This window comes from Lolium perenne, chromosome 4 (assembly GCF_019359855.2).
Source record: "Lolium perenne isolate Kyuss_39 chromosome 4, Kyuss_2.0, whole genome shotgun sequence".
Taxonomy (NCBI): Eukaryota; Viridiplantae; Streptophyta; class Magnoliopsida; order Poales; family Poaceae; genus Lolium; species Lolium perenne.
Window position 1 is genome coordinate 76302128 of NC_067247.2, and position 19626 is coordinate 76321753.

Consider the following 19626-nt stretch of genomic DNA (forward strand, 5'->3'; position numbering starts at 1 on the left):
TAAATGTCAGTTCAATCCTCCGTCATATGAAATTTGTTGTACTAATACAATTTCACTTTTCTTTCTCTTTATATCAATTTCGTATGATCGGTATGTTACATTCTTACGCTACTCCATCATCTGTTGTGACTTTGTTACTTTTGTAACTATGGGAGCACTATGATATAAGATATTTATTGTTGAAGTTCAACATCGGATAATATGGGCTCTTTCTATAGATTGAGAGCTTACATAGTACTGGAGAAACTGCCGACCTTCTATCATTACTTTTACCTTAATGGATCAACAAAACAGGTAGTTAAAAATATCAATTTCCTATTAAGAGAGTCATGCTTTTTTGTACAGTTGTCGTGAACATCTGTGTGGTCTGCTGATTACTACCTACTAGCAGTCAGGTAAACTAGTAAGTACAACACTACGGCAGAAACGAGAGAAGCGAGAGGGAAAACCTCCATGACGGCATCCTCGCGTCTCACCTCCACGACTTGGCGCACTCCGAGTGCGCCGGCCACCTGAGCTCCGTCGTCCTGTTGAGCCGCCTGGCGGCGTCTAGCACGGCCTTCAGGTCGGCGACCTTGGCCCGCATCGTCCGGCAGCAGTTGGCGTGCACGGTGGTCACCTGCCGGGCGTCCCGGCTGTCCTGGCAGAAGCCGCTGAAGCGCGCCGTGTCCAGGACGCGCGTCCTCACGCCGAGCCGGGCGAACGCGCCTCGCCGCTTCATCTGGTTCAGCACGTCCTGCTCCTTCATGCCCGCCGACTGGTTCCTCGCCGCGTGCCACTCGTCGAAGAGCGCCACCGTCCGGTTGCTCGTGGCCACGAAGAAGAAGCCGGTGTTGAGCTCGTTGCCCAGGTAGTCGTCCGGCCGGCCGTTGAACCGGTCGGAGCTGATCAGGAGGTCTTCATCCCGGGTGCGGTTCAGGCTCGGGAAGGGGTTCTTCAGCCATATCACATCCAAATCCTGGCAAATCATCACATTGTGTGAGATTCTACTCCAGCCATGTAGTATATATACAAAGCACAAAGTTCATCTGACCAATTTCTGAGTTCGACGAAAGTACCGTGAACGCGAAGCTGTAACCGTGCCTGAGCACGTCACCGAGGAGGCGAATGCGGCGCCACATCATGCGTATGAAGCCGCCCGACATGTACATCTGCTCCGACGAGAGGTCGTCGGTGCCGTTCGTGGCGGCGGCCGGGAGCCGGTAGCACCGGACGCCGCCGAGGCTCCTGCACCGGCGGAAGGCCGGCCTGTCCATGGCCACGAGGAGGACGTGGCGGAGGAGCCTCTGCGTGCCCTCCCCTTGCTTCAGGCCCTCCACGAAGAGGTCGAGCAGGCCGTCCTCCTCGGCGTACGCCTTGTTCAGCACGCTCAGGATCACCGTCCTGTTCGCGTCGGCCGCGCCGCGCAGCGCCGCCTCCAGATCATCATCGTCCGCACCAGCCTGCTTCGGCGGTTAAATCTCCCGAGAAGTTAGGATAAATTCAGACGTGCTTCGTCAACAATCAATTTTCTGCTATAAAATCATGGAATTATAATCACTTCAAAGATCACGAGATTCTACTTGCCGATGATCGACGCCGCCATATGTTGAAGAACCGCCGCTCCGTCTCGCCGTGGGCGTCGGCCGGAGACCATACCGTGCAGTACGTGCCGGCCACGAGGAGGAGGCAGACGGCGGCGACGGCCACGAAGCGGGCCAATGCGCAGTGCTCCCGCGCGAAGGGCGGCCAGTGTGGGCATGGTGGCCATTGGATCGAACTCCGTGCCTGTTTTGCTCCGATCACCATGGGATCGGGTGATGGTGGTGGTGCGTCGGGCTTGGACAAGAAGGCGCGCGCAGTATCTCATGGACACGGAGTTTGTTACTAGTTCAGTTGTGATTTTTAGTAAAGATAAAGAGAGATATACATGCACAGGTAAACGAGGTAAGTTAGTCATGAGAAATTTGCAGCAAACCTACCGACCTGCCGCACGGCTGAGTTCTTGCAAACACAAACAATTGATGGCGAATGGTGTACATCGAATTTCTTTTTGCGAATAATGTATATCGATTAATTTCTGGGTTTTCCCCCGGTTCAAAATAATTTCCCAAAAATAAATGCACCTACTAAAAATAGTAGAAAAAGCGCGCGCTGACAAGTGGAGCAATCTACTGCGTCTTGCCCCCGCCCCCACCCGACCCCACAACCCAAACTTTCCTTCTTCATATCCATAGGAGTAGGACTAATTTGATCTGAATTAACATGCACAATATAAATAGGTGGTATCCATTTTAAATAATGACTTACAATCAAAAGTATGACCTACTATTTTTTAACTCTAGAAGATTTATATGAACAGTAAATACCTAAATAGTTGCTACAGTACTAGACTTAGAGTCTTTGCTACAATGTGCTGACTTTGCTTCTTCATTGTACACTAGCTCAACAGTGTAGCTCCCCTTGCTTTGCTCTTTCACGCTAGAGGATCAACCAGCGCGAAGTATGTTGTTGTGTGGTCTTTTTCATAGATTTGAATAAAAAAAAGGGGCGTGCTGAGCGTGAGCGTCCCCCGGGGATCAAATCCCCGGATCCCCCGGGTCGCCAGCCGTCCGTTGCCATGCATCCAAACCGTACATCCTGATTTACTGCTCCCGCACCTTTAAAAAAAAAGAAAAAAACATCGCACGAAGCCACGACTGAAGAACTCCAACCGCGCCTCCTGGAACTGCGGCCGCTGCCGACGAAGTGTTGCACCCGCGCTTCCCGGAACTGCCGCCGCCGTCGACGAAGCACCGCGCCCGCCCGAAAGCACCTCCGCTCGCATCGGCAGCCTCACCGGCGACGTCGACTCCTTGGGTAGCACAACCTTCGTTCCTTGGTAGCAAATCCATCGTTCGTTGGTAGCACCTTCGCTCCGAACTCCGGCGAGACCTCCGCCTTGCAGCATCCCACCTCCGGCAAGCAGAAAACACCGCAACCTATGGTAGCAGCGATGCCTTTCTTCTGTAGCATCTCTGCTCGCCTATGGTAGCACCACCACCTCCCATGGTAGCACCGGTGACCTTCTTTGGTAGCAGCTCGGACCACCGGACGTAGCAGACACCGCCGCCACTTGGAGCAGAGCCGCCGACCTTTAGTAGCAACGCCCCTGCCCGAACGTAGCAGCCGTCGCTGTTTGCAACAGAGCCGCCGGCCAGACGTAGAAGGCTTCGCCGCCGCTTGCAGCAGCGTCGCCGGCCTTTGGTAGCAGCCCCGTCGGCCGGACATAGCAGGCGTTGCCCCCGCTTGCAGCAGCGCCGCCGGCCTTTGGTAGCAGCGCCACTGGGGGGATGTAGCAGACGCCTCCGCCTTCGGTAGCATCGCCGTCGAGGCTGGCCATAGCTAGTTATGGCGGCCAGAGGAGCTCGGCCCCGTGGTGGCTGTGCGGTAGCGGACAATGGTGGCAGTGAAAGGTAGCCCATGGCCAGGAGGCGGTTATGGTGGAGGATCAGGCGAAGAGGGAGAAGAGGCGATGCGATCATTACGATGGGTGTGGAAGAAGGCAACCTTTGGGCAGAGAAAGGATAAAGACTATGCACGTGGTGGGCCCTCAACCATCCCAATCTCTCCAGATTCTCTAGTCCTAGCGACAGCCGGTGCCAGCAAGGCGGACGATCGCTTCGCGCGATCCCCGGGGGAAGGAGAGCGTTTTCCTAAAAAAAATGTAGTATTTTACAAACCGAGTATCCAAATAAATATCTGTTTTCTGTGTTAGTCGTGCTAAGATCTTCAAAATTAGGTCTGATAGGTTTTGATGAAAGTTTTTATGCATTGCCTTCGTCCCAAGGTTGCACGACCTCATGTTCTGCAGTGCAAGGAATGGTGCGGTGCGCTGCATTGTCTTGCAATGCCTCTCTATCCTGCATTGCACTGCCTTTGGTAACACTACACGGGGTTGCACACTGCCATGGCACTGCCCAGGCTATGCACTGCTCATGCGCTGCCTTTTCCCCCATTGAACTATCTTCGATCGAAATGCACGGGACGGATGCAGTGCACACTGCTCGGGCTGTGCACCGCTTATGCACTTCCTTCCCTTTTTCATCGCATTGTCTTTAGTCGCAATGCAGGGATAAATGTAGTGCACTGCACCGTCGTGCACTACACCGTCATACACTGCACCGTCATGTACTGCACTGCTTTCTCACCGCTCGTGCAATTCCTTTTCATCCTTGTTGCACAGGACGGTTCAATGGACGCGCATTTCCAGATCACTGCCTTCTCTATTCGTGTTGCACTTCCTTCGGTCGTAGATCACTGCCTTCTCTTTATATTTTCTCTTTTTTGTGGCATACTGCCTTCGGTGTATTTGCTGGTCCCAATTTTTTCCTTTGTCTTAAGCACTAGGACACTACAACTACCTCAGCTAGTTATGTGGGAATGCACAAGACACGTTCCTGGGTGTGTACCTCAATGCCCTCCTGCATGCATGCCACGTGTCAACCCGTAGGGGACCGAGGCGCCGCTCACTCGATCCCTCGTGTGCTTTTACACATTCATTTTTTAAATAATTAATTGAACCGGAGGGAGTACTGATTGTCTTAGGACAAATGTCTCTCTCCTCTTTTGTCAAAACTATTTTTTTAGGATAATCAAAAGGAAAATGTTTGAGAAAATATGGAAGTATATGGGGCCTGCCCCCAAGCTTTTTCTCTTTGGCTTGAAGATGCCAATATTATACTACCTCCGTTCAAATAAATACGACTTAAATTATTTTCCAAAAGTCAAACCATTTAAATTTTGATTCATTTTTTAGAAAAAATATTAATATGTATACAATCCAAAATCGACACTCTTTCATGCATCATGAAATATATTATCAAATAATATCTATACAATATCATAATTCTTCATAACCTTATCTAATAAAACCAGTCAAACTTTACTTAGCTCGACTTTAAAAAAAAATTTGGTCTTACTCATTAGAAGAGGTATTTGAAAATAGAATGCAACAAAATCTTGGAAGAGCTCGATGCTCCCTAAAATTAAGGAGTTGTGTAGCAAGAGCCGACATTTTTCTTTTGACATGAGAAGTAACCTACATTTGATGCGGAACAAAACCTGCACGACACTGGTTTAATGATGAAAACAGTCGCCTCCACCCCCGTCCTGAATGTTTCATCTCTAGGTTGTCGAGTAGTGACGCTGCCGACCTCCTCCACCTTTCACTACTAGGAAAAGCCTTATTGCCGGCGCACCAAAAACGGCTATTGCCGGCGCACCAGAGCCCGCGGGTGGGAACATGCCGGTGGTAATGAGTTACCGCCGGCGCACCAGCAGGTGCGCCAATAGTAACATGAATTATCCCCGGCGAACCAGGCCAGGTGCACCGGCGGTATGATTTTCAATTTTTTTAAAAAGGCCGATCTAGATCTAGCTCGGGTTCGTCCTCTAAAACCATGAAAGTGGGCCTGTCGTTGTTGCGCCGAGGTAGGAGTAGGAGGAGGTGTAGGAGGCCGGAGGTGGAGGTGGAGGAGGAGGTGACCGGAGGTGGTGGAGGAGGAGGATGTCACCGGAGGGTGGATGTCACCGGAGTAGGAGGAGGAGGTGGAGGAGGAGGAGGTGGAGGAGGAGGCCCGAGGTGTAGTATGAGGAGGAGGAGGAGGAGGAGGAGGAGGAGGAGGAGGAGTATGTCACCGGAGGGAGGATGTTACCAGAGTAGGAGGAGGAGGATGTCACCGGAGGAGGAGGCCCGAGATTGAGGAGGAGGAGGCCCGAGGTTGAGGTAGCCGGAGGAGGCTGATGTCTACGGGTGCTTCTATTCTTGTAGACAGTGTTGGGCCTCCAAGAGCAGAGGTTTGTAGAACAACAGCAAGTTTCCCTTAAGTGGATCACCCAAGGTTTATCGATCTCAGGGAGGAAGAGGTCAAAGATATCCCTCTCATGCAACCCTGCAACCACAAAGCAAGAAGTCTCTTGTGTCCCCAACACACCTAATAGGTGCACTAGTTCGGCGAAGAGATAGTGAAATACAGGTGGTATGAATAAGTATGAGCAGTAGTAACGGCACCAGAAAAGTGCTTGCTGGCGTGTAGTTGATGGTGGTAATATTGCAGGCAGTAGAAACGCAGTAAAACAGTAAACAAGCAGCGATAGCAGTATTTAGGAACAAGGCCTAGGGATTATACTTTCACTAGTGGACACTCTCAACATTGATCACATAACAGAATAGATAAATGCTATACTCTACACTCTCTTGTTGGATGATGAACACCACTAATTGTGTAGGATTACACGAACCCTCAATGCCGGAGTTAACAAGCTCCACAATATTCGATGTTCATATTTAAATAACCTTAGAGTGCACGACAGATCAACACAACTAAACCAAGTACTAACATAGCATGCACACTGTGACCATCACACTATGAAAGGAGGAATAGATCACATCAATACCATCATAGTAATAATTAACTTCATAATCTACAAGAGATCACAATCATAGCATATACCAAGTACTTCATGATGCACACACTGTCAATATTACATCATGGAGGAGGAATAGACTACTTTAATAACATCACTAGAGTAGCACATAGATGAATTGTGATACAAAACTCATATGAATCTCAATCATGTAAGGCAGCTCATGAGATCATTGTATTGAAGTACATAGGAGAGAGATTAACCACATAGCTACCGGTACAGCCCTTAGCCTCGATGGAGAACTACTCCCTCCTCATGGGAGACATCAGCGTTGATGAAGATGGCGGTGGAGATGGCAGCGGTGTCGATGGAGAAGCCTTCCGGGGGCACTTCCCCGTCCCGGCGGCGTGCCGGAACAGAGACTTCTGTCCCCCAGATCTTGGCTTCGCGATGGCGGCGGCTCTGGAAGGTTTCTCGTACCATGGCTTTTTCGTATTGATGTTTTAGGTCAGGGACCTTTATATAGGCGAAGAGGCGGCGTCAGAAGGTCAACGAGGCGACGACACAACAGGGGGGCGCGGCCCCCCCTTGGCCGCGCCAGGGTGTCATCTGGTGGCCCTGTGGCCCCTCTCTGGCGACTCTCGGGTGTTCTGGAAGCTTCGTGCAATCCTAAGATGCTGGGCGTTGATTTCGTTCGATTCCGAGAATATTTCCTTACTAGGATTTCTGAAACCAAAAACAGCAGAAAACAGCAACTGGCCCTTCGGCATCTCGTCAATAGGTTAGTTCCAGAAAATGCATAAATATGACATAAAGTATGCATAAAACATGTAGATATCATCAATAATGTGGCATGGAACATAAGAAATTATCGATACGTCGGAGACGTATCAGCATCCCCAAGCTTAGTTTCTGCTCGTCCTGAGCAGGTAAACGATAACAAAGATAATTTCTGGAGTGACATGCCATCATAACCTTGATCATACTATTGTAAGCATATGTAATGAATGCAGCGATCAAAACAATGGTAATGCAATGAGTAAACAAATGAATCATAAAGCAAAGACTTTTCATGAATAGTACTTCAAGACAAGCATCAATAAGTCTTGCATAAGAGTTAACTCATAAAGCAATAATTCAAAGTAAAGATGTTGAAGCAACACAAAGGAAGATTAAGTTTCAGCGGTTGCTTTCAACTTGTAACATGTATATCTCATGGATAGTTGTCAACATAGAGTAATATAATAAGTGCAATATGCAAGTATGTAGGAATCAATGCACAGTTCACACAAGTGTTTGCTTCTTGAGATGGAGAGAAATAGGTGAACTGACTCAACATAAAAGTAAAAGAAAGGCCCTTCGCAGAGGGAAGCATCGATTGCTATATTTGTGCTAGAGCTTTGGTTTTGAAAACGAGAAACAATTTTGTCAACGGTAGTAATAAAGCATATGTGTTATGTAAATTATATCCTACAAGTTGCAAGCCTCATGCATAGTATACTAATAGTGCCCGCACCTTGTCCTAATTAGCTCGGATTACCTGGATTATCATCGCAATGCATATGTTTTAACCAAGTGTCACAAAGGGGTACCTCTATGCCGCCTGTACAAAGGTCTAAGGAGAAAGCTCGCATCGGATTTCTCGCTATTGATTATTCTCAACTTAGACATCCATACCGGGACAACATAGACAACAGATAATGGACTCCTCTTTTATGCATAAGCATTTAGCAACAATTAATTTTCTCATATGAGATTGAGGATATTTGTCCAAAACTGAAACTTCCACCATGGATCATGGCTTTAGTTAGCGGCCCAATGTTCTTCTCTAACATTATGCATGCTCTAACCATTCTATCGGTAAATCTCCCTTACTTCAGACAAGACGAACATGCATAGCAACTCACATGATATTCAACAAAGAGTAGTTGATGGCGTCCCCAGGAACATGGTTATCGCTCAACAAGCAACTTAATAAGAGATAAAGTGCATAAGTACATATTCAATACCACAATAGTTTTTAGGCTATTTGTCCCATGAGCTATATATTGCAAAGATAAAGGATAGAAATTTTAAAGGTAGCACTCAAGCAATTTACTTTGGAATAGCGGAGAAATACCATGTAGTAGGTAGGTATGGTGGACACAAGTGGCATAGTGGTTGGCTCAAGGATTTTGGATGCATGAGAAGTATTCCCTCTCGATACAAGGCTTAGGCTAGCAAGGATATTTGAAACAAACACAAGGATGAACCGGTGCAGCAAAACTCACATAAAAGACATATTGTAAACATTATAAGACTCTACACCGTCTTCCTTGTTGTTCAAACTCTTTACTAGAAATTATCTAGACCTTAGAGAGACCAATTATGCAAACCAAATTTAGCAAGCTCTATGTATCTCTTCATTAATAGGTGCAAAGTATATGACGCAAGAGCTTAAACATGAGCACAACAATTGCCAAGTATCACATTGTTCAAGACATCATACCAATTACTACATATAGCATTTCCCGTTTCCAGCCATATAACAATTAACGAAGCAGTTTCAACCTTCGCCATGAAAATTAAAAGCTAAGAACACATGTGTTCATACGAACCAGCGGAGCGTGTCTCTCTCCCACACAAGCATTTATTCAAACAAAAAAAAAATGAAAACAAAAGCACACAGACGCTCCAAGTAAAGTACATAAGATGTGACCGAATAAAAATATAGTTTCAAGAGAAGGAACCTGATAATTTGTCGATGAAGAAGGGGATGCCTTGGGCGTCCCCAAGCTTAGATGCTTGAGTCCTCTTGAAATATGCAGGGATGAACCACCGGGGCATCCCCAAGCTTAGAGCTTTCACTCTCCTTGATCATAGTATATCATCCTCCTCTCTTGACCCTTGAAAACTTCCTTCACACCAAGCTCGAAACAAACTCATTAGAGGGTTAGTGCATAATCAAAAATTCACATGTTCAGAGGTGACACAATAATTCTTAACACTTCTGGACATTGCTCAAAGCTACTGGAAGTTAATGGAACAAAGAAATCCATCCCACATAACAAAAGAGGCAATGCGAAATAAAAGGCAGAATCTGTCAAAACAGAACAGTTCGTAAAGACGAATTTTATTGAGGCACCAGACTTGCTCAAATGAAAATGCTCAAATTTAATGAAAGTTGCGTACATATCTGAGGATCACTCACGTAAATTGGCATAATTTTCTGATTTATCTACAGAGAATTAGGCCCAGATTCGTGACAGCAAAGAAATCTGTTTCTGCGCAGTAATTCAAATCTAGTATGAATCTTACTATCAACGACTTTACTTGGCACAACAATGCAACAAAACTAAGATAAGGAGAGGTTGCTACAGTAGTATCAACATCCAAGACACAAATATAAATTAAAATTACTGTAGCAAAATAAACACATGGGTTATCTCCCAAGAAGTTCTTTCTTTATAGCCATTAAGATGGGCTCAGCAGTTTTAATGATGCACTCGCAAGAAATAGTATTTGAAGCAAAAGGGAGCATCAAGAGGCAAATTCAAAACACATTTAAGTCTAACATGCTTCCTATAAAAAGGAATCTTGTAAATAAATAAATTTAAGAAGCATAATGCAACAAGGATAGAAAGATAAAACAAGTGCAGCTTCAAGATTTTCAGCAAAAAGAGAGGTGTTTTAGTAACATGAAAATTTTTACAACCATATTTTCCTCTCTCATAATAATATCCAGTAGCATCATGAGCAAACTCAACAATATAACTATCACATAAAGCATTCTTATCATGAGTCTCATGCATAAAATTATTACTCTCCACATAAACATAATCAATTTTATTAGTTGTAGTGGGAGCAAATTCAACAAAGTAGCTATCATTATTATTCTTATCATCAAATATAGGAGGCATATTGTATTCATAATCAAATTTATCCTCCATAACAGGCGGCACCAAAAGACTACTATCATTATAATCATCATAAATAGGAGGCAAAGTATCATCAAAGAAAATTTTCTCCTCAATGCTTGGGGGACTAAAAATATCATGCTCATCAAAGCCAGCTTCCCCAAGCTTAGAATTTTCCATATCTTTAGCAACAATAGTGTTCAAAGCATTCATATTAATAACATTCCCATTAGCATGCATATAAAGTTCCATGGTTTTTTTAATTTTCGGATCAAACCATCCATGTCTTAAATCAGGAAATAGAATAAGAAGCTCATTGTTGTCCATTATGCCTTACTAGTGTAAACAAGAAACAAAAATATGCAATTGCAGGATCTAAAGGAAATAGCTTCGAGCACACACACAATGGCGCCAGAAAAGTACTTAGTTACCTGGAACCGGAGTATGAGTGCCTTTTACCTTTCCTCCCCGGCAACGGCGCCAGAAAAGTGCTTGATGTCTACGGGTGCTTCTATTCTTGTAGACAGTGTTGGGCCTCCAAGAGCAGAGGTTTGTAGAACAGTAGCAAGTTTCCCTTAAGTGGATCACCCAAGGTTTATCGATCTCAGGGAGGAAGAGGTCAAAGATATCCCTCTCATGCAACCCTGCAACCACAAAGCAAGAAGTCTCTTGTGTCCCCAACACACCTAATAGGTGCACTAGTTCGGCAAAGAGATAGTGAAATACAGGTGATATGAATAAGTATGAGCAGTAGTAACGGCACTAGAAAAGTGCTTGCTGGCGTGTAGTTGATGGTGGTAATATTGCAGGCAGTAGAAACGCAGTAAAACAGTAAACAAGCAGAGATAGCAGTATTTAGGAACAAGGCCTAGGGATTATACTTTCACTAGTGGACACTCTCAACATTGATCACATAACAGAATAGATAAATGCTATACTCTACACTCTCTTGTTGGATGATGAACATCACTAATTGTGTAGGATTACACGAACCCTCAATGCCGGAGTTAACAAGCTCCACAATATTCGATGTTCATATTTAAATAACCTTAGAGTGCACGACAGATCAACACAACTAAACCAAGTACTAACATAGCATGCACACTGTGACCATCACACTATGAAAGGAGGAATAGATCACATCAATACCATCATAGTAATAATTAACTTCATAATCTACAAGAGATCACAATCATAGCATATACCAAGTACTTCATGATGCACACACTGTCAATATTACATCATGGAGGAGGAATAGACTACTTTAATAACATCACTAGAGTAGCACATAGATGAATTGTGATACAAAACTCATATGAATCTCAATCATGTAAGGCAGCTCATGAGATCATTGTATTGAAGTACATAGGAGAGAGATTAACCACATAGCTACCGGTACATCCCTTAGCCTCGATGGAGAACTACTCCCTCCTCATGGGAGACAGCAGCGTTGATGAAGATGGCGGTGGAGATGGCAGCGGTGTCGATGGAGAAGCCTTCCGGGGGCACTTCCCCGTCCCGGCGGCGTGCCGGAACAGAGACTCCTGTCCCCCAGATCTTGGCTTCGCGATGGCGGCGGCTCTGGAAGGTTTCTCGTACCGTGGCTTTTTCGTATTGATGTTTTAGGTCAGGGACCTTTATATAGGCGAAGAGGCGGCGTCAGAAAGTCAACGAGGCGACGACACAACAGGGGGGCGCGGCCCCCCCTTGGCCGCGCCAGGGTGTCATCTGGTGGCCCTGTGTCCCCTCTCTGGCGACTCTCGGGTGTTCTGGAAGCTTCGTGCAATCCTAAGATGCTGGGCGTTGATTTCGTCCGATTCCGAGAATATTTCCTTACTAGGATTTCTGAAACCAAAAACAGCAGAAAACAACAACTGGCCCTTCGGCATCTCGTCAATAGGTTAGTTCCGGAAAATGCATAAATATGACATAAAGTATGCATAAAACATGTAGATATCATCAATAATGTGGCATGGAACATAAGAAATTATCGATACGTCGGAGACGTATCAGAGGCCCGAGTTTGAGGTCGCCGGAGGAGGTTGTCGTTGTCGGAGGAGGAGGGGGAGCAGGAGGAGCCCGTCAGGTAGGAGAAAAGGAGGAAGGGGAAGAGGAGGAGGAGGAGAGGAGGAGGAGAAGTGGAAGAGGAGGAGGAGGAGACTAGTCTACGCCTATATAGTAGAGGTTACTGCCGGCGCACCTAGTATGGTGGTGCGCCGGGGGTACTTTTTAATTTTTTTCATCCAAATCTAAAACCTCAAAAAACTCCGTTTTCCTGTAATGTCCCAGGTTTAGAGACGATCGAGGGGTAGATTTTAGAAAGGGATGTGCATTGCATTGTAAATTACGGGGAAATTTCGCGCTTTTAAAACAAAACTGCATCGAAGGGGAACAGGTTTCTCTCTCGACATCCTACAGGGTTAGGGTTTCGAGAGTGCGATGAACTTGTTCCTACTTATCTAAATTAGGGTTTTGAGAAGAGAGAAGAGATATTGCATTGAAATCTTAAGTTGCATGATTGAATTCTAATTAAGTTGTATGATTGAATTCAAACCAAATTTGAATTTGAATTTCAAATTCAAACATCAAATGGATATCATATAATTCAAACTTGAGATAATTTAATAAACAATTATCATTAATCAAGATTATAAATAATACAACAATTATGTAAAGCTCATTAAGGAAAATGGGAGCTTTATTGATAATCACACATAATACATTGTCAATTACAATATCCAGAATTGAATTATGATACATTACAACACATTACACAAATTGGAAAATATAGAAAATGAAAATAAAAGAAAGATACAGGTTATGATTCTATCTTAAATACTACAAGATCATCTTCACTTGATCTTGGACTTGGTGATCTTCTGGATCATCTTGATCATTTGTTTGAAACCTGCACATAACAAAGCAAAGCAAATAGTTATGCCAAGTGGCATTGCCACTTGGCAGGTTAGCAAAGAAATGGAATAGGGAGGATATGCACAGAGATCAGCCGAGCTGATCCTCTCCAAGTCCAAATACACAGCACCAGGCTACACACACACACAGCCTGCTCACATGGCTGTGTGCATGCAGCACACACACACAGTGAGTCACCAAAGGGGAAAGGTGGAGCTGTCGACCAGAGAAACAAAGGCCAACCATATAAAACCTTTCCACAGTAAACCCTAGTTCAGTCATCGACCAACCAGCAGGGTAAGCCACCAGGAACCAAGAACAGTCAAGAACACCAAGAACAGGTGAACAGCTAGAGCTGTTTCATCTATTCACAATTACCAGAAATAAACCAAGATCACAAGTTCACCAGGAGGAGCAGGACAAGCACCAGATCATCACTGAAGCAATGCTCTACACCAACCCTATTTCTAGGAGCTGGAGTGAGGTATACACAAGAATCATGAGCAAGCATCTCTCTTGCTCATAAATAAGCATATGCATCAATCACACACAAGCAAAAGGGTGAGAGTACCCTATTTGTGTCATCATCTGGCTACCAAGCCATATGGTGCAAGCAAATGTAGTAAAGGCCATTAGGAAATCATCTTATGGGAACAGCAGCTATGAAAATTAATGCATAACTGAAGAAATCCAGCAAGAGATGAAGACACAGCTAGCCTAGCCACATACTTAGCACCCATAGCTACTGATGCCATCAGACTGATAGACACTCTGTGTCTATCTATATTTGTCAACACCAAAGTCCACTGGGAATCCATCAAGGGATTAGCCAGTGAGCATCTATTCACCACAGAAAGCCAATATAGGTGGGAGCTACCCTAACAGCCAAGAATTACTGTCAGGGCCACCTCAACCACTTTACCAAATCCCACAGATAAGCTAAGCACATATATCATTACCCAGAAGGGGTTCAAATGAAGCTAGGGTTCCCAATATCTTATTGGCATCCCTCTAGCTCTACTAAATCAACTCATATGATCATCACTGCAAGGCAGTTCACATCATTTATCTATTTAATGAATCAAAACTACACAGATAAATGAAACAGAGAGGTAAACTATGCACCAGGCCTTGTAGATGATCCAATGGATCATTGCAGATAGGCACAGGCAATGAGCAAGCATGCAAGTAACAAGCAAGTGGTGATCAATTGATCACCAGAGCCTGCTAGAGCATGCCAAGGCATGCTAGAATCAATCACTAGCATCACACAGGAATTGTATGAATTAAACAGCCACAGTTAATCAAGAGATGCTTCACCGATAATCAAATAATAACTCATGATTGTATCCAGAGCACATCAAAGGCATGATGAGCCACTGGATCAAGGTGCACAAGCAAGGCACACATCAAAGCATAATTGAATAACACTGTAAGCTCACAGTAATGCTCAATTGAGCACAATCCTAATTCTGAGCACTAGAATAAGCCACCATGGCTCTGGCACTTGCAAATTTGCAAGAATTGCACACTACAATTAAGCCAGAGAATCATACATGAACACACTTGAACTCTGGCAAGTATAGCAACTAGAACAGAGGCACAAAACAGGAATTCAGCAAGAATAACAAGCATTAAGCATGGCCAGGGCAACATATATGAATATACTGGAGTAACTAGCAAGAATAGCATCAAGAACAGGAGCACGACCCGGCCAAGCATGGCAGGGCAAAGACAGTGGAAGCAGATGCACAAGCACAGCATCAATGGAGTAAGTCCACAGGAGCATAGCCACAGTAGTACGTCTACACGGCAAGTTTCTACACAGGGAGAGCAAGCCAGCGGCGGAGCTAGACGAGAAGGAGAAGGAGGTGGCACAGATAGCAGAGAAGGGGAGTAGAGGAGCACTTACCGGTGACTCAGGCGAAGCAGAGACGCGCGACCATGGCGGCATGGCGGCACACGCCGGGCGAACGGCGGCGCCAGGCCATGGCCAAGCCAAGCCAGCTCGTCGCCAGGCGCATGGGCCCCAGCATCATCACGGCGTGGCACACGGCCACGCCACGCCACCAGAACAACGGCGGCGACGAGGTCACCGTGGATCACCCGACCAGGTCACAGAGATGTTGGGGAAGAACGATAGCGGCGAGGAAAAGTAGATCGAAGCGGATCAATCGGAGCGCCGTTGAGCGGCGGTTCGATTGATACCAATCTCGCCGGCGGGGATGGCCAGTGGCGGCCGGAACATTTCGGCGAAGGCGGCGGCGACCATGGCGTCGCGAGAGAGAAAGGGGGATTAGGGTTCTGCGCGAGGAAGAAAGGGGCGAGTGCGCCGACCGAGCCCATGTGTGGCTCGGGTTAGGGTTAACCCACTGGGCCACCCTGACAGGTGGGCCCAGGGGTAAATATGACATTTCACATTTTCAAATAAACCAGAAACTTTGAAAATTAATAGAAAATGATTCAAAGCTCTAAAAAAATAAATAAATATATGAAAATTGACCAGCATAAAATTCTCTATCTAAATAAAATATCAAAGAGAATTTTTGAAGACAATTAAGAATAAGTCTTAATTTGATGATTTAAATAATTATTTAAATCACACATATTATTTTCAATAATGAAAAATAAGTCCATTAATGCAATTGGACTTTAAAAACACCTTGACAATATTTCAAGGTTGTATTTACCCTAAATAGAGTATCTCCAAATCTATCTTAGTATTAACCTCTTACATGAAATAATAATGTCATCGGAAGGGGGAACTAACCCTAAAACTGGAATCATGCATAATTGCTTCTTTAACCATTGCCCTTATCGGACAATGATGCTATTTTTTAGAAACAGAGGACAAGGGTCAGTCCACACCATCCAACTGCAAAAATTTGCAGTGTTCAGGCAAGTTCATCACTTGCTCATGTCATTTGAGTATTTCTATCAAATTACTTGCAAAGTACTATGGTTATCACTATTACATAAAAACCAAAACCACTATTTTCATAACTATGAATATGACTATGTGGTTGGCAATGGAACCATGGATTGTGTTGATATGGTGGAGGTTCCATTGCAAGGGTTTATATCCATCTAGGATTAAACAACAAATGTCGCCAGTGATTCTTGTGCCGTAATACCCGTGTTAACCATAAGATCTGGAGTGGGACGGAATAGTCAACCGTATTTCCACCTCTTGTACATCAACGGATGCGCTTACCATAGACGGTTGTATCTTGCGGAGCAATTGGTGCGTGGGGAGCCCCTTCTAATTCCCCACGGTATAGCTGTTGCTTACCGTAGTGGTTGCTGCTTGCGGAACAATTGGTGGGTGGGGATCCCCTTCTAATTCCCCACGGTAATGTGGTCTATGATGGGTTGCAGCTGCCGGCGAAGGAGTTTGGTTCGATCCCAGACTGTCGTCGTGGTCGGGGTCCACCCTGAAATTACGGGAATAATGGGACCGGCGAGGACCCAGGGTCGGGGTTTGCAACAAAGGGTGGGTATGCGAGGTAGCGGAGGAATATAGTTGGCTATGACCTTATACCGGGCCTCACACCGAAGGAAGTGTGGACGGGAAAGCTGCCCGGTTGGCACCAAGGTTAAGATCTCTTATGGGTAAAGCAACACACCTCTGCAGAGTGTAAAGAACCGTGACCTGTCACTCCCTGTTCCGGGATATGGAACTGCGAACGCGGCCGGAAAGGAGCTCCATGAAGTTCTAGTAAACCGGTGAAGGCTGACGGACATAGCTCTTTGAAATAAAAGCAACCTCTTGAAGAAATGTTTATCAAAACCTGCATTGGTATTAGACTTTCTGGTCTAATATCGTAGCTAGTGCATTAAACACCTCTTATCTATAATGAACTTGTTGAGTACGCTCGTACTCATCCCACTCTTAAATCCCTTGCTTAGATTGTCTGAATCGTCTGGAGGAGGACTACGACAACCCTGAAGGAGTCGAGATCATCGGCTATGAAGAACCAGACCTCTCTGGAGGTATTGAAGGCGTAGACTACCTCATAGTCTACGGGACCGGGGAGGCTTCCGGAGGAGATCAAGCCTAGAAGCATCGAGTAGTAGTAGTAGCCGAGCAGCCCGAGCTCTTAATACTTAGCTGCTCGAGAGAATAAATGTATAACTTAATGAGACTTCTATATTGTAAGCTAAGTTGGGTTCGCCTCGAACCCAGGAGTATTCCTCTTAGGACCCAAGAGGAGCTCCGAGACGATATGTGTATTATGTTTGTAATAATAAATGAATGAGTTATGGACCTGCTATGTTCTGTTGTACTACTCTGAGGGATGTAATATTTGCGGAATGGTACTTCGTGAATGTTATATCAACGACTGGCATACTACAACATGAAGTGGTATGCAGGGTCACCACAGTTGGTATCAGAGCAAAAGCTTTGACCTTAGGTTGGAACCTAGTAAATGGGACCGAACGTTAGGAGTCAAATAGGACTAGTAAAGAATTCTCTAAAAATATGGTGTATATTCAATTGAGAATACAACAATCATATCTTTTAGTGCGATAATTCTTTATTATCTCTATTATGATGCATTATTACTAATCTTATATTCTTTCTATTTCTACAGCCAACAATGGCAAGCTCACGTCCGGGATGAAACGTGAAAGTGATGGATTCCACACTAAGTGAATATGAAGGAGGACTCGCAGATATTCTTCGTGCCATGTTACTTGAATTTGGGTAAGATCCCCAGATCCAAGTAAAGAAATACATGTACTACGATGGTACTGTATTGGCAAAGTGTAGGGTAGGACTGCGACTTCCCGAATCTTTGGGAATGAGCGTAGTAATGCCAGCAGGTGAAGCCAGAACTATCAACACAGCCTACCATATAGCCGTTATGAGAGCCATCACCGATATTCGGGAACATAAGACAAAAGAGCTTATGGGTTCCAAATTCACCCACATTCCTCATATGGAGGAGGAAGATGATCCCATGCTCAACCACTTCAAATATGCAAAACGCAAACCAGCAGAAGCTGCAAAATACATGGACAATAGTCGCAACTTACTATCATTGTTCTTTCAGTTGAACCGTCATTTGACGGGAGCAATTGATACAATGCTAGAGGAGTTTACTGAAACCAAGGAGGAGACTAGGGGGAAAGAACCCATGGTGAATGAGGTGCACACACCAGTCTACTCAGCTGGTGACTACATTAGTATTGACCACCCTGACCGAGAAACTACACCTGTTACACCTGGGAACTATTTTAATAGTTCCTATAGAGGATATGAGGGTGGAGAGGAATCCGGAAACAATCAGCGTTCCGAGACTCCTATAGAAAACTCCACGGGTTGGCGTTGGGGGTCTGATACTGGAACTCATAGTACTTCAGTGTATTATGACGGGGAGATGAATGAGGACGCCACGACCCAGCACCAGAGTTATCCGTGGAATGGGGAAGAAGATGGAGGGTATCCGACACAGGTTGAGTCAAATACGAATGTTGGAAACACCTATGGTGGAGCTACAGGGGAGTACACCCGATGGGTGGACTATGATGCACTGAATGACCAGTTTGTGAACACTGATTTCTCCCTAGGATCATCATCTGATTCCGACTACCAGCCGACGGGGAGACCTTATGTTCCAGGTTCTATCAGGAGGACGACACGTTCGACCGGATGGAAGCCTGGGATGTACCGGGAGTGAAGATCGACTAGAGTCCACCAAGGAAGGCGGGACTACAATACACAAGTACCACGTGTATTGTAGTGTGTAATAATTGTAGAAATTTGTACATATACTTTAATAAGTGAGTTTGCATACTCACATCGACTTGAGTATTGTAATAAGACCACTCAAGTATGTATATACATGGTATATGTTTTGTATGATTTGGATTTGCTTCTTGATTTCCATTGCGTGACTAGTTCTGTGCACAAAGTTGAGCTCAGAAAACTTGCGCATGGAGTAATTATGAGTATCATCTTGTGTTGCAGAACTAGGGGGTTATGTCGGGACCGGTAGGAGAGGAGACAGAAGCGCAGCGCATGGAGCGCGAGGCGAAGCAAAAGGAAGAGGCTGACGAAGCAGCTAGGAATCAGTTTCCACCACCACCACCACCCATGACGCAACAGAATTTCGTCCAGTATATGCAAATGATGGAAGAGAGACAACGGGTAACGTTGGAGCAGTAGAATAAATTCTTCCAGGAGCTGCTGCAACAGAACCGGGTGGAGAGACCCGAGAATCAGGGAGTCACCTTATCAGACTTCCAGAACACCAAGCCTATATCTTTCGCATACGCGCCTGAGCCAATGGACGTGGAAGACTGGCTTATGGACACTGAGCGAAAGCTCAATACTGTTGGTTGCAACGACCGGGAGAAGGTTCGTTATGCTACACACTTGTTGTGTGGACCTGCCGCATCATGGTGGGACAACATTGTAGCCGTT

The 19626-nt window shown here is 45.3% G+C and overlaps 1 protein-coding gene across 1 annotated transcript; it reads right to left on the reverse strand.

The window, feature by feature from the left end:
• Window positions 1-300: 300 nt before the first annotated feature.
• On the reverse strand, window positions 301-1874 carry LOC127293009 (uncharacterized protein At1g28695). The gene is made up of 3 exons (XM_051322564.2): window positions 1567-1874; window positions 1059-1445; window positions 301-958 (listed from the first exon to the last, which is right to left on the reverse strand). Exons 1-3 carry the CDS (start codon window positions 1786-1788, stop codon window positions 473-475), a joined length of 1095 nt encoding a protein of 364 aa, XP_051178524.1. The 5' UTR covers window positions 1789-1874; the 3' UTR covers window positions 301-472.
• Between the last annotated feature and the right edge of the window lie 17752 nt (window positions 1875-19626).